The sequence below is a fragment of the Gymnoscopelus braueri genome (genome assembly GCF_963280865.1).
Source record: "Gymnoscopelus braueri genome assembly, chromosome: 4".
Taxonomy (NCBI): Eukaryota; Metazoa; Chordata; class Actinopteri; order Myctophiformes; family Myctophidae; genus Gymnoscopelus; species Gymnoscopelus braueri.
This window is the reverse complement of record NC_137605.1, coordinates 13,183,366-13,198,893: the sequence shown is the minus strand read 5'-3', so window position 1 is coordinate 13,198,893 and position 15,528 is coordinate 13,183,366. Positions and strand designations below refer to the sequence as shown.

At 43.0% G+C, this 15,528-nt stretch overlaps 1 protein-coding gene across 1 annotated transcript; it reads right to left on the bottom strand.

Annotated features, from left to right (window-relative positions):
- Nucleotides 1-391: 391 nt before the first annotated feature.
- On the bottom strand, nucleotides 392-14,676 carry kdf1a (keratinocyte differentiation factor 1a). Its single transcript, XM_080426033.1, has 4 exons — nucleotides 14,291-14,676; nucleotides 11,183-12,420; nucleotides 4,788-4,862; nucleotides 392-1,436 (listed from the first exon to the last, which is right to left on the bottom strand). Exons 2-4 carry the CDS (start codon nucleotides 12,318-12,320, stop codon nucleotides 1,345-1,347), a joined length of 1,305 nt encoding a protein of 434 aa, XP_080282159.1. The 5' UTR covers nucleotides 12,321-12,420; nucleotides 14,291-14,676; the 3' UTR covers nucleotides 392-1,344.
- Nucleotides 14,677-15,528: the final 852 nt, after the last annotated feature.

Here is a 15,528-nt window from a genome sequence, read left to right as displayed (position 1 = left end):
TCACTCACTCACAAGAACACGGACGGTAAAATGTTTTCATAATCAGCGGCACAACAACAACGGCAGGAGCTTCCTGACAGCGGCAACGAGACCATGACCATGACCTTCAGCAGCGACAGTAAAGAGATTTTATACAAACCATGACCTTCATAGAGCAGCGACAGTAAGAGATTTGATGGGACAATAATCGTTATTATTGTCCTCCGTCATACACTAGGACGAATTAGCTTTTGTTGAGCTGCAAATTCAGTACCACTTAATCCATTAATACCTGGAACGCATCTGTGTCACTTTTAGATTTCTTTAGGCTATTCAAAAATAGCAGATATACAAGCTCATAGCGCGGCACCGAGTGCCGCGCTACGAGCTTGTAGATCTGCTATTTTTGAAAAATCGTGAAAAAATATTTTTCAGATTTTTTTCAAAAAACTGTCAGGATTTAGAAAACATTTTTAAGAATCGCCTCAGGTCTTAATGGGTTAAAGGGATAGTTCACCCCCAAAATGACTTTTTTTCAATCGATTAGTCACCCCATGGAGACTTGAATTCATGGATATTCTTTTAGTTTTTGTTGCATTCCTAAGCCAATAATTTCATGACCGGCAGCGGAGTCTCCTTTGTGTCTCCTACCGGAACCGCCGCCTACCGGTACGCTGGTCATCAAATTATCGATTAAAGATAACGCGTCATATAACACTGCACTGCATTCATTTACATATCGTTGCTGTCGGGCAGAAACGTCTAATCTGGCCTCGTGTGCCTGAGCTACCGTTGCATGGAGTGTTCACCCATTTCTTTTTACAGCACAGAGTGACAGGACACCGCTCGTATAAAAACAACTTGCAAAATAGCATTCAAATAGATGGAGAGAGAGAGAAAAAAATCAACTCTCTTTTCCTTATTAAAAAAAACAGACGGCAAAAAAATCCCTTTGTCGTCCGCATAATGTCTGTGCAGAAGTGGACTATTTTGGAGGAGAGATAGGGGCCGCCGGTCGGGGTCATGCAAGCATGACAGTTGCGGAGCCACCTCTTGTGACACTACACTGTAGGTGTTGAGTGAGTGTGACTCACGCAGAGGTCTGTGAATTTCAAGGACAGTTCGATAGCAGAGACATTGTCTAGGAGGACCACTGAACGAGGCGGGAGGGAGAGCTCACATAATAAAAATAAAAAAACTGTCCATGCAGTACAAGGTGCTCCGGTCGGTAACAACATTACTCCTTTTAACGGCCGGCCAGTTCAGATGACAGTTCAGAAGGAGGAGCCGGTCCATCGACCAGCTGGTTTACACGGTCCGTCCGGCCGGCTGGTTACTAGTGGGTTTTCCCTTCCGTCCGTCTGTTCACAGTACATAGAGCAGGGGAGCGCCAGAGGAGTCCGTCTCAGTCTCGTGGTGGTAGGGAGAGTAAGCCGTGGCCGTACTGGAGGAATAGGCTGCAAGAGGAAAATCACAACCACTATTAACCATTTTAAGCCCAATAGACTTTCTTTGTAAGACGAATGGCGAAGACTGTTGATCTACAGAGCTCACGACAACTTGTAGATCTGCTTTTTTAATTGATTTTTGAAGTGAATTCTTTTGAAAATGTTGCACAGGACATGCCCAAAACAGGGACACCAGGTTGAAAGCACTTTAAGAACACTGCGACTGCTTCTCCTTTTTTAACCTTTCCTCGTGGCGGCATGTATGTACACACCTGCATATGATGCCAATATTCTAAATAACATGTATGTACACACCTGCATATGATGCTTATGTTCTTAACATCATGCCCATACCAGCTACTACAGTTATCGGTATATATATTTTTTTGATTATTTGAGCCGTCTCTATCCTGACTTGTACTCTTGTGCTCTTACTCTACGAAAAAAATAAGAAAGAAAATTAAGAAGAAGAATTTCACCCACTTCTTTACACCAGTAAACCTGTGATGTGACACTAACAAAGGGTTATTCTGAAAGCGGTTAAAACAAAAACAGGCATATCTCACAAATCCAAAAACAATGCATCAGAAGTGTTGCTCAGCGGTGCGTGTAAGAGCATTTACACGCAGTTACAGAGTTTTAACCCGAGAACACCTGGCACATTCCCAGGCCAAAGATTGTGAGAAGATAAACGCGGTGTACCCTCATTCAAAAGACAACGTAACCGGATACGCCCACCTTTTTTTTTTTTTTTACAGGGTTACCACTGAACAAACAAGAAAAAGGGCTCCCGTTTGCACGGTTAGCTCGTCTCGTAACCGGAGTCGTTCGCTAAATTACTTAATAAACCATCGGGACATTATGTGGCAAGTATTTAATGTGACCTGATCCGCGGGTCTAGTGAGGGGGTGTGAAGCCCCCCTCTCCACCTCCTCCTCCTCCCCCCAGAGGGGAAACGGAGGTTTGGGTGGTGGGTGTAGGGTGTTGGGTGTAGGGTGGCAGAGGGGACGGAGGGGGCTAGCTAATGAGAGAGGGATTGCAATACGTGGGAGAAAAAAAATAAAGAGAGAGTGAGGAATGTGGGGACTTTACTCTTCCAGCAGTCACATCAAAGCCAGGTATGCCACGGAAAGCAGAGAAGAGGTGAGAAAACGCCCGCAGCTGCAGGCAGCCAGTACAAAAGATAGAGCATGAGGAGAGCATGGGGAGTACAGAGATGTTGGGTCTCTCAGTCAGGACTGTTCAGTCAGAGAGGTTAAGCTTGATTTATACTACTTTGCAGGTCGTAAATAGCAGATCTAGGTAAAGATGTTGAGCTTGTTGATCGGCTATTCGGCGTTCGAGAAGAATGGGATCACATTTGACAGCGAGATCCATTTTATCGTCAAGTATGCGCTCCCATTCTTCTCAACTTCTGTTCTGCATTGGGACTTATGTGCCGACAAGTTTACCTGCTGTAAGTAAGCCTTGCCGAGCCATGTGAACCCATAGGGCAGGAGCCTATCTCCTGTTTCTGTAGTGTGAGGCAGCTTGATGTACAAGTACACCCCCTGGACATGATGCTAGTATGTCGCAGGGACTTACCCCCAATCCAACCCTTGATGCTGAGTGCCAAAAGGAAGGCATTGGGTCCCATTTTTAGAGTGTTTGGTATGACCCGGCCAGGTATCGAACTCTGACCTCCCAACCTCGGGGCGGACACTCTAACCACAAGGCTGCTGCGACCCACTGTAGCTACTAGTGATGAGCGGGTCGACCCGTAACCCGCGGGACCCGCGGGTCAACCCGCGGCGCGGGTAGGTCGAGTCAGGATTTCAGAGAAAATTATGCAGGCTGAGGGTGAGCGGGTCAGCCGCTCTCCACGAAAAAAAAAAAAAAAAACCTATTTTGACCAACATGCTTGTTTATTCAGCCCATGACAATGTTGTGCTACTGTAGACATTTAAAGGGACTTTGGGTACTTAAAAGAGCGCTATATAATATATATATATATTCCCACCGCGGGTCGCGGGGCGGGTTGAGCCATAGATTTATATATGGGTTCGCGGGGCGGGTTGAGGCGGATCGCGTTCCGTCGCGGGTTGGGGCGGGGCGGGTCATGAAAAAACCCGACCCGCACATCACTAGTAGCTACAGTTAAGAACATGCAAACATTCTGAAGGGGCAGAATTATAGCAGGGGACATGTTAAGTATGTACCCCAGAAGTGACATCTGCATTTCACACATATATTTAAAAAGAGCGATTATTTGTATTTATAAAACTAAATGAAATCAACGTGTAGCTCAGTAATATTCCACTTTACATTAAGGGGAAATACTGCATATTTCTTGTCAATTATTTGTGCCGTTATGGTTATTGAAAATTACACTTATTCACTAGCTTCTGCTGCCACTTGAAAGGGTCCTGTCTGTTTCACCCAAAGTGTTTAATAAAACAAAAGCGCCAATAAAAGCGCCTCTTATCCAAAGCACTTTACAATGTGCATTACATTCACCCATTCTCTCTCTCACACACACACACACACACACACACACACACACACACACACACACACACACACACACACACACACACACACACACACACACACACACACGTTTTGCTAACTATAAGACCTTTGATAGTGGTATTAAAAACTACCAGCTCATTGCCATAAGATTAAGATATCTCTCTTTTAACAATATTAAATTGGATGCTATGCTGTCACAAGTCACAACTACCTAGCAAGCCAGAAGGCTACACAACAGATTGAGGGATAACGTTAGCTACCTGCTACAAGCCAACTAGCTTGCAAAGCAAAAGCAAACTATGCCTATATTTCAATCAAATGTGTATCACTAATCGTCACATTTCATTTTCACACGTTAGAAAGAGGCACTGCTGCTCTACTAAACTGTTCGACAACAAACACACTGTTTAAGCTGTAGCCAATCTCCTTCATGATTGAGTGCCTGCATACTAAACTACCTGCTGTTGCACCACTATTGGAAGAAACCAATACTATAGTCTCTTAGCTAAGAGAGAGACAAAGCAGGAACCCCCAATACATATGTTGTATAAAATTGGGTTGTATATTATATCTAATGTAGCTTTTTGGGGAGGGGAATGTTTTATGACACAAATAGAAGAATATGTTTGAACCATTATATAAAATGATCACTGTAAAAAAAATATATATACATATTTTGTGCACCCCAAAAATTGTGCCCCCTCAGTTTCAATATGGCAATATGCCACTGTTTAAGAAGTGTTATTCCTCTGTGCACATCACTAACACTAATGACCCGACCCCAAGCAAGAAGAGCGTGTTTGACTGTGAACACATGCAGTTGAATGAAGGCCCTCCTCAGTGACTTACTTCTCTCACTGTAGTGTCTCATCTTCCTGGCTAGTTCATCCGACGACGTCTCCTCTGACACCTTCACCTCAGGCACTGTGACGGAGAACAAGGCACAATGAGAAAAAGACAAATGTGTTAATTGTTTTCCTCTTTCTGTTAATTATTTTCCTCTTTCTTCCACTGTTTCTTTTCTTTTTTTTTTTTTTTTTTTTTACATTACATCATGTATGTATTGTTCATTAATATGCGCTGTCCCATCCACAAATCATGTGATGTGACACAACAGTGTCACATCACTCCAGTCCTGGCCTCTTTGCACTGGCTTCCTGTTCATTTCAGGGTCCAGTTCAAGCTCACTTATGGAGCTCTGCATGGTCAGGCCCTGGAATACTTAAAGAGATAGTTCACCCATTTTGACCAATTTTTTCATTTATTTTCTATATCACCCATTTTTTAAATTAGCTTCTATCGATTAGTCACCCCATGGAGAGTTCATGGATATTTTTTAGTTTTTTGTCGCATTCCTAAGCCAATAATATGATGCCCAGCGGATCGGTAGGCAGCGGTTCCGGTAGGAGGCAAAAAGGAGACTGATTGGCTGCGGTTACATGCACAGTTTTATTCCACTTATATTCGGAATGAATGAATTCATTCAGAATAGAAATGCTCATGTAAACACCTCAATTGGAATAGAATATTCCATTCCGGTCTGACCCGAATACATTTTCATTCGGATTTGGAGGGGTGGTATATACCGTTTGAAATCGGTATATACCAATTGGAATTTACCATATAAACACTTTATTCCGAACGCTCCTCTCTGTATACAATACATGCATTATTTTGCACATGTCTGTGCCTGCTAGTAGTGCTGTCAGAATTGGCCAAAAATGACCTATCAAATCTCTAATTCGGCCACGGTTGGTGCTGAGAAGCGCTCGCTCCTGCGGGATAAAATGAATGATTCTATTCTATAGCGTCATTTAATAAGCCTGTAATGGTTAAGCCCAGACTTGTCCAGGAGAACGGAAGCTCCGAGGATCTGAGCCTATGATGGAGGAACAATCTTTACCTGTCCTTGACATGAAACGGGAACTTGAATAATCAAAAGAATGTATTCGGTCAGATGAAACGTTTTTTGTTTAAATAAAATTAAGGTAGCCTACATGAGAAATGTGACAAGTAGTATAGGCTAGCCTAAGTTTTACCGTGTCTGCTACCAATACAAAAAAAGAAACTGGTCTGAACTTGTAGATCTGCTACTTTCGCATTAAAACGGCGATAACAAAGGAACGCCGGCTTGCACCGCACACAACGCTGCCTGGCCAGGAGTCGGTGCGTTGCTTCCCGGCCTGCCTACGACCGACAGACCTCCGCCGCGGAGGCACAAGGGGGCTATTGCCTCCTCCCATGCCCACCAGGGGAAGCTCCGCTCCGGGTAGTGGAGCCGGGCGGCCCCTGGTCCATGCCCAGGCGTAGGCGGGAACCACTTTGCGCATGTCAAAAGTTATATTTCGAATGAATGCTTTGGGTCATGTAAACGAGGAAGAGTCTTATTCAGGTCCCATGTAAACAGATGAGTGGAACAGATTATGAATCTCTATTCGGAATGAGTTCATTGATTCTGAATTAATGCATGTCCATGTAACCGCAGCCTTTGTGTCTCCTATCGGAACCGCTGCCGGTCATCAAATTATTGGCTTAGGAATGTGTCCAAAACAATTCTCTCAATTCTCCATGGGGTGACTAATCGATAGAAAAAAGTATTTTTGGGGGTGAACTATCCCTTTAACTGACCTGCTCCCACGTGGGGCCCTAAGGTCTACTGAACAAGATCTGTTAGAAGTTCCCCATACTAAAACTAAAAACAAAAATGTGACAAAGCCTTTCAGGCTGTAGCTCCCAAACTTTGGAATGCTCTTCCACAGGTCTTGAGAAACTGCAGCCTCGGTGGACATTTTTTAAGAACAACCTTAAAAGGGCAAGACCACTTTGGTAGAGGTTTGGGTTGTGTAGTTACCTCGCCATGATGTAACGCCAAAGGTGGTCAAGAAATAAAAAAATCACACCCAGTGTGAAGTGGGCGGTGTGGTCACAGTGGTCATCACAGTGATGGAAGTTCACTTAAAGAAAAGTTATATTGTGGACCAACCATTGTACACCCCTAACTTTAAAAAAAACATAAATGTGTTTTTTTTAAGTGCATAGTCCTATTTATAGGGCTATGCACATGTGTCATGTTTCACTAGCCAATCACAGTCCTGAATAGACTGTGATTGGCCAATCACGGTGCAGGGTTAGGGGGTACACTGGTGGCCAATCGCAGCGCAGGGTTGGGGCGGTGCAAAATCCAAACCTCACATATAGGGGCGGTTTCACCGCCCAAAAATAATTGCTGCATTGATTAGAAATTGATAATTCAAAATATGCCCCCCATTGACTTACATTGTAAAACAGCTCTCAAAGTCGCTCTTTTAGCATGTAAACGAATGTAAACTAAGTCGATTCAGACAATATAGAACATCACCAAACCCAGTACTGTTTTTTTTTCAAATAAAAATGTTAACTTACTGTTGATCTAGCTATTTTTATTAGAACGAAAACCTGGACTGGATCTCCGGATCTTCAAATAGTAAAATCATCAGGAAGTTGACATTTTTATTAAAAAAATTAACAGTACTGGGTTTGGTGATGTTCTATATTGTCTGAATCAGCTTAGTTTTGTGTTCGTTTATGGGCTAAAAGAGTGACTTTGAGAGCTGTTTCAGTGTACAATGTAAGTCAATGGGGAGCATATTTTTAATGATCAATTTCTAATTAATGGAGCAATTATTTTTCATTTCTTGTCCACCTTTGGAGTTACATCATGGCAAGGTAACTACACAAACCAAACCTCTACCAAAGTGGTCTTGCCCTTTAAAACGCTACTACTGTATTTGAACAAGCGTTTGCAGATGTTACATGATTTTATTTCCATGCTTGTGTTGTTATTTGCTGTCCTGCTTGAGATTAATTGCACAGGCCTTTTCTGTTCCAACTGCTTTAATACCTTGTTTTGTTTTTAATCTCACTGTATGTAAAGCGCTTTGTTAGGACTCTTTGTGAGAAGTACTTTATAAATATAAAAATTACTTACTTCCTTACTGGGGGGAACAAAGAGTGGCATTCAATCAGTGACACAAACTGTTGTCCGTGACTTGGGCTCTCATAATATACTTACTTCTTTTTTTCCTGCTTTATTTTCTTTACCATACAATATGCACAACCCTTTTGACCTAATTATACTCTTTTTTTTTCTCACTCAGTTAAATCTACAGGGATTTGCAGCTTAAAAAGTGTGTGCGGCAGACAAAACAGCTTCAGCCGCGTTCCACAAGAAGAACACATTAGTCATTATGTGTGAAGACAGGTGACATGATTGTCATATCTGGTATGTTAGACAGGGTGGAGAATAAGACTAAAGGTATTAAATAGTTGTACTGTAACTAAGGCTTTGTTATGACACGGTAGGTAGGATATCGTATAGCAAAATAACTGAAACGCCCATCCCTGCTCTCCAGTGTCACACACGTTCCATTCTTTATTTTTGAGGTGGGGTACATTTATTCAAAGTCCATACTTAACTAATACCGCGTGTTCTAAGCCATTTGATAGGTCGGGGCATAATCAAGTAAGTTCATGCACAGGTTTGCGGTGGTTTAATTCAGTGGTTCACAAACTTTTTAGCTCTATACCCAAAAAAGAAATCTGATGTCTCCCCTGGACCCAAACTAGGTGAAAATAGCAGATCTACAAGTTCACAATGTGGCGCGATGCGACGCGTTGTGAGCTTGAAGATCGGCTACTTCCACTAACTTATTTTTAGATCTTATTCATGAAATTCTTTTGAAAAATGTTTGAATTCGATTTTAATAATTAGATCGATTTTTCCAAATCTTTATAGGAAACTAAAAATAAATCTACTTGCAACCCACAGAAATGGGGCCGCGACCTACAAATGGGTCCCAACCCACTGTTTGGGAAACAGGTGGTTTAATTGATTACATTTAGTTAGGGTCATGCATTGTTAGTATTGTTCAGTGGTGTAAAGTAACTAAGTACATTTACTCAAGTACTGTACTTAAGTCCAATTTTTAGGTACTTCTACTTTACTGGAGTATTTCCAATTGTCTATACTTTTACTTCTACTCCACTACATCTCCGAGGCAAATATTATACTTTTACTCCACTACAATCATTTGAAAACTTTAGTTACTAGTTACTTTGCAGATATAAATTATTATATTATAAAACATATAAAACATAAATTAACCACTTTAGCCCTATTTTATACGTAGGCTATTTGAAAATAGCAGATCTACAAGCTCACAACGTGTTGCATCTTGACGCGGTGTGAGCTTGTAGATCTGCTATTTTCAAACATTTTAGCACTTTTACTTTTGGTACTTTAAGTATATTTTTATACCAATACTTTTGTACTTTTTTTTTTACGGAATTTTGGATTCCGGACTTTTACTTGTAACAGAGTACTTCTACATTGCAGTATTGATACTTTTACTGAAGTAAAACATTTGAGTACTTTTTCCACCACTGGTATTGTTACGGTTAGGGTAAGGATCTGGGGTTGGTTACCATTCCACAGAGCACCCTTAACCCATTAAGACCGGGAACGCATCTGTGTCGTTTGAGATTTCTTTGGCTATTCAAAAATAGCAGATATACAAGCTCATAGCACGGCGCTACTGTATGAACTTGTAGATCTGCACTTTTTTTTTTTAATTGTGGAAAATTAGTGCAAATCTTTGAACATATGTGTTTTAACTCCGATCTTTTTTTTAGATAATGTATTTGGCCGCGGACCCCCCCCATCTCAAAATGTTTCGTTCCAGGGACCCCCAGAAGCAAAGATTTGAGCTACAAATATTCGCTTTAATAAAAAATATATATATTCAAAGATTTGCACACATTTTCACGATTTTTCAAAAATAGCAGATCTACAAGCTCATAGCATGGCTATGAGCTTGTAGATCTGCTATTTTTGAATAGCCAAATAAATCTAAAAAAATGACACAGATGTGTTACCGGTCTTAATGGGTTCAACTTTAACCCATTCAAACAATTATATGAAGATAGGTGAAATGGTCCTTTAACGGTTAAAGGACAATTTCACCTATCTTCATATAATTGTTCCTCCCTAATGCCCATTATAAGATGTCACCGTTCCTGTCTACACTCACTCCGTGTCTCAGAGATGGGCTATGGACAGTTTAGAAACCTGCCTACCAGTGACATCATCAGTAGCCAGGTTTCGTAATGTCTTTCTTTTCCTTTTTTTTTATTAATGCATGAACAATGGCTTCTATTTCAGCATGAAAACTTTCCAGGAAGAGAAAGGCAGTAGTTTCTATTACCTTGCAATACTTATCGATGATGTCATTGGTAGGCAGATTTCTGAACGGTCTATATAGCCCACCAATGCGACCCCTCCCCCCCCCCCCCCCCATCTCAAAATATTTCGTTCCCGGGAGTCGGGACCCCTAGCAAAGATTTGAGTTACAAATGTTCGCTTTAAAAAATATGTATATTCAAAGATTTGCACAAATGCTCAGGATTTAAAAGAAATAGCAGATCTACAAGCTCATAGCATGGCACTCGGTATTAAATCTGTCATTTTGTTTATCTTGTGGTTTTAAGTGTTATACTAACTAGACTATTGGACCACAATAGAAATAAAAGCCCTTGGGCTTTATTGTTTTTTTCCCCCCCCAATTCTCTGTGATTTTTAACATAACAACTCTGTCGGGTTGGAAGTCCAAAAACCAAAACTGTTAACTTTTCAGGATTCAAAAAAAAGAAATAGCAAAAGTAGCAGATCTACAAGCTCAAAACGCGTCGCTTCGCGCCGCGTTTTGAGCTTGTAGATCTGCTACTTTTGAGTGACGCTGGCTGTAATATGATCAAGTAGGGCATTGAGTTACGAAAAAACACAAAAAATGTAGAATATGGAGATTAGACGTTTCTGCCCGACAGCAACGATATGTAAATAAATGCAGTGCAGTGTTATACGACGCGTTATCTTTAATCAATAATTTGATGACCAGCGTACCGGTAGGCAGCGGTTCCGGTAGGAGACACAAAGGAGACTCCGCTGCCGGTCATGAAATTATTGGCTTAGGAATGCAACAAAAACAAAAAGAATATCCATGAATTCAAGTCTCCATGGGGTGACTAATCGATTGAAAAAAAGTCATTTTGGGGGGTGAACTATCCCTTTAAGTGGTACTGAATTTGCAGCTCAACAAAAGCTAATTCGTCCTAGTGTATGACGGAGGACAATAATTACGATTATCGTCCCATCAAATCTCTTACTGTCGCTGCTCTATGAAGGTCATGGTTTGTATAAAGTCTCTTACTGTCGCTGCTGAAGGTCATGGTCATGGTCTCGTTGCCGCTGTCAGGAAGGGTCCCGTCGCTCCTGCCGTTGTTGTTGTGCCGCTCCGCCGCCGTCAAGGGGCTCCTGTACCTCTTGCCCTTGCGGGTGCTGATGCGGATGACGCCGTGCACCAGCTTGCACTCGGCCTCCTGCTCCTCCAGGTTGTAGTCCTGGGCGATGCTGTAGATCAGCTCGCTGATCTCGTTGGTCTTGCGGGAGAACGAGGAGTCCGAGGTGCACTTGGCCAGCTGGTCGATCTGGTGCAGCGCGTACAGCTCCAGCAGCTTCTTGGTGATCAGCGAGTCGATGTCGGTGCCCGTGTCGCTCAGGTCGTCCAGGTCCAGGTCCTCCCTGGAGTACAGGCTGGTGTTGCTGACGGGCCGCTGCTGGCTCTCGCCCTTGCCCTTCTCGCGGCTCCGCTTGGCCGCCGAGTCCGGCGGGAAGTGCCTCGGGTAGACCACGGTCTGGCCCGCGATGCGCACGTCCGGGTATCGGAAGCTGTCGCTGGCGGGCAGCTTGGTGGTCTTGGCGGGCTTGCCGGAGTCGAGGGGGACGCCGCAGGTGGGGTTGGACAGCGCCATGCCGTTGACGGGGTGGGCCTCGCCGCCGCCGCCGCCCGCCTTGGAGGGGTGGTCCGTGGAGCTCTCGTTGACGGGCAGGCAGGGCTCTCGGCTGCCGTAGAAGCCGCACGTCAACACGCAGCAGATGAGCGTCTTGCAGCCGCTCCAGCCCATGGAGGCGCACGAGCCGCAGGCGTGTCTGCCGCCGGCCGCCGTGTCCGCCGAGCCGGGGATGAAGCCGATGGTCTCCGACCCCCGGCCGTTGGTGGTGTTCCGCGGGTGGCCCCCCCTGTGGCTGCTGTGCTGCTTGGACTCGGAGGAGTGGCGGGGGTGGTGGTTGTCCCCCCCGTGGTGGTGGTTGTCCCCCCCGTGGTGGTGGTTGTCCCCCCCGTGGTGGTGGTTGTCCCCCCCGTGGTGGTGGTTGTCCCCCCCGTGGTGGTGTTCCCGCGTGCGCTGGTCCCCGTGGTGGTCCTTGTAGGAGTCCTGGCTGGTGCCACTGTCCCGGGACACAGTTCGACCCTGGCGGTATGCGCCGCCCGCCCTGGAGCTGGAGTGCATTTTGCCGTGATAGGGAGGGGGTGTCCGTCCGGGGGGGTGGGGTGGGGTAGGGTGGGGGTGGCCTGTACTGTGGCCAGGGAGGGATCAGAGGACCCGAGACCTGGTGGTGTGGGAGCAGGACAGACAAGTTGAACACAATCAGAAGCATCACAGGTGTTTACAGGTGTATACATTCGTTTTTTTGTGCAAAGCTTCTATCATTCATAGTTTTCAGGAAAGAAACAAGGGGGGGGGGGGGGCAGAGAGGAGCAAGGAGAAAAAACATAGGAAGTAAACAGGCCAAAAGATGTGTACATATATACACATAGCATAAAGATATGTACATATATACACATAAAGATATGTACATTTATACACATAGCATATAAAACATATGTACATATATATACACATAAAGATATGTACATATATACACAAAGATATGTACATATATATACACATAAAGATATGTACATATATACACATAAAGATATGTACATATATATACACATAGCATAAAGATATTATGTACATATATACACATAAATATATGTACACATATATACACATAGCATAAAGATATTATGTACATATATACACAAAGATATTCATATGTACATATATACACAGCATAAAAAGCAGCAAGTAGGCCTAATATGTACGTGAGGTACATACGGTGCAACAAGTGGCAACACATCGGTAGGTCCACATAACAGCAGGTATGTACATAAAACAGTGTTTCTCTACCTTTTTCATTTTAGGGACCCCCCCCCCCTCTGGGATGACCCAATCTACACTGAAATCCTCAGTGTTCATTTAACTCTGAGAGTGTACAAATGGACATTTGTACACTCTCAGAGTTACAGCCCCCATAAGGGTCCATTCATTCATTGGGACCCCCTGGCCCCTACGTCGAGAAGAACAAGGGACATAAAAACTACTTCATGAATACATTTTTAACACCACAGGCACACACACTCACACACACACACACACACACACACACAGCCATCAGCCATGTAACCTCCCATGACATGATGACATTCTGTAAATGTCATCATGGCAGGAATGGCGAGAGTAAACAACTCAGAAAGAAAAACATTCCTATAGTGTGATTTCCATCTTTCCCGTAAGTAAGCGTCAGAATGTAAATAAATAATAGGCTACCAGCAACCATCACAACACTCTGTTGGCCCGACCTGTTGCACCCAAAAGCTTATTGTTTGTCTGCTACATCTGGACACAATGTAAAGGATTATAATGTAGCTACATCTGGACACAATGTAAAGCATTATAAACTACATCTGGACACAATGTAAAAGGATTATAAACTACATCTGGAGGACACCGTGTAAAGCAGGGTTCTTCAACAGGGGGTCCTCAGAGTAACTACAGGGGGTCCGCCAACGTGAATCGAAAATAGCAGATCTACAAGTTCACAAGGCCTCGCACTACGAGGCCTTGTGAGCTTGTAGATCTGCTATTTTCGGTTTGTTGTAGAGGGGGGGAGAGCAGACCAAGTACAGAGTCAAAGGTCAAGCTGATTAAGTATTGAGGGTTTTAAGTGGTTAAATGTCTGAAAATACACATTAACATGAATCCACATAATATTACTAGTAAAAATAATGTGTGGACAAATAAACAAACATCAATTTCGACAACAACAGTGCTGTCAATGTCAAGTCAATGAAGCTATCTATGAAATCTATGAACACCTGCAACACAATTGTATACGATATGTAATGGTGGGGGGTCCCTGCTTCATCTCTCTCAGCCAGGGGTCCTTAGTTGAGGACCCCCTGGTGTAAAGGATTATAAGCAACAACAACTACAACAACAACAACAAAAAACTGAAATTAAACCAAACCACCATATGACATTCATTCACACAACAACGCGTTTCCAAACAGTTGGTGTGGTGTGGTGTGGTGTGTGTGTGTGTGTGTGTGTGTGTGTGTGTGTGTGTGTGTGTGTGTGTGTCTTAAACTCACCTCATATGAAGAAACCTTCTGGCTTTGTTGTTGTCGTTTTTGTTCGATTGTTTTTGTTTTTTGACCCGTTTTCTAAACGTTGGATCAGCGGCAGAAAAGAAAAGGAAAGAAAAGAAAAGAAAGAAAAGAACCACGGAAGTGTCCGAGAGGAAAAGCTTGTTTTATAGTTGTTGTTCTTCTTCTTTTTAGTGGCGGCTGGGAAAAGAAAGAAAGAAAGAAAAAGTAAGACAGACTTGGACGGCTTTGGACGGCTCTCTAACTGAACTGTCCAGATGGTCTTGGAGATCTCTTTTAGTGCGTGTTTTCCGCCCTCATCTCGCTGTGTTCCCTCTCCTTATGGTGGATGTGTGTGTACTGTGTGTTGTTGTTGCAGTGTGTACTGTGTGTAACCTTGTGTGTGTGTGTGTGTGTTTATTACCTGCGGCTACAGGTTATTCCTAAATCCTGCACCCACCTGTGTTGCCAGATTCTGCGAGAGAAATAATCAAACAGGTCTATGAAAACAAGCCCCAAAAGAAGAGACTAGGCTATGGCTATTATATGGCGACCTATAAGCTCAAGCTGTTTTTTTTGTTGTTGTTTTTTTTTAAAGACTTTTTTGATTTTTTTTGATTTTTTTTTTCTGGTGGGCTGGCACAAATTATTTTGAGATGGGGGGGAGGGGGGGGGGTCTGCATGTGTGGACAAATACATATTAATTTGGGGGTCCTTGACATGAAATTGTTTGAGAACCACTTGTTAGAAACAAGCCCAAATATTGCAAATAAGCAAACACTTTAGAAACAAGCCCAAATAAACAACTGCACTTTAGAAACAAGCCCAAATAAACAACTACACTTTAGAAACAAGCCCAAATAAACAACTACACTTTAGAAACAAGCCCAAATAAGCAACTACACTTTAGAAACAAGCCCAAATAAACAACTACACTTTAGAAACAAGCCCAAATAAGCAACTACACTTTAGAAACAAGCCCAAATAAACAACTACACTTTAGAAACAAGCCCAAATAAGCAACTACACTTTAGAAACAAGCCCAAATAAACAACTACACTTTAGAAACAAGCCCAAATAAGCAACTACACTTTAGAAACAAGCCCAAATAAACAACTACACTTTAGAAACAAGTCCCCCCAAAAAAACGCAACTGCAAATATTTACAAGTAACTTTACAAGTAACTTTACAAGTAACTTTACCTTATTCTTCACGACCATAACCTCAGATTTGGTTGAAAAAC

Coding starts and splice junctions, on each gene's coding strand:
- kdf1a (XM_080426033.1), bottom strand. CDS start 12,320: ATGCACTCCAGCTCCAGGGCGGGCGGCGCATACCGCCAGGGTCGAACT. Junction 4,863..11,182: donor CATGACCTTCAGCAGCGACA/GTAAGAGACTTT, acceptor TCTCCGTCACAG/TGCCTGAGGTGAAGGTGTCA. Junction 1,437..4,787: donor GAGACACTACAGTGAGAGAA/GTAAGTCACTGA, acceptor TTCCTCTTGCAG/CCTATTCCTCCAGTACGGCC.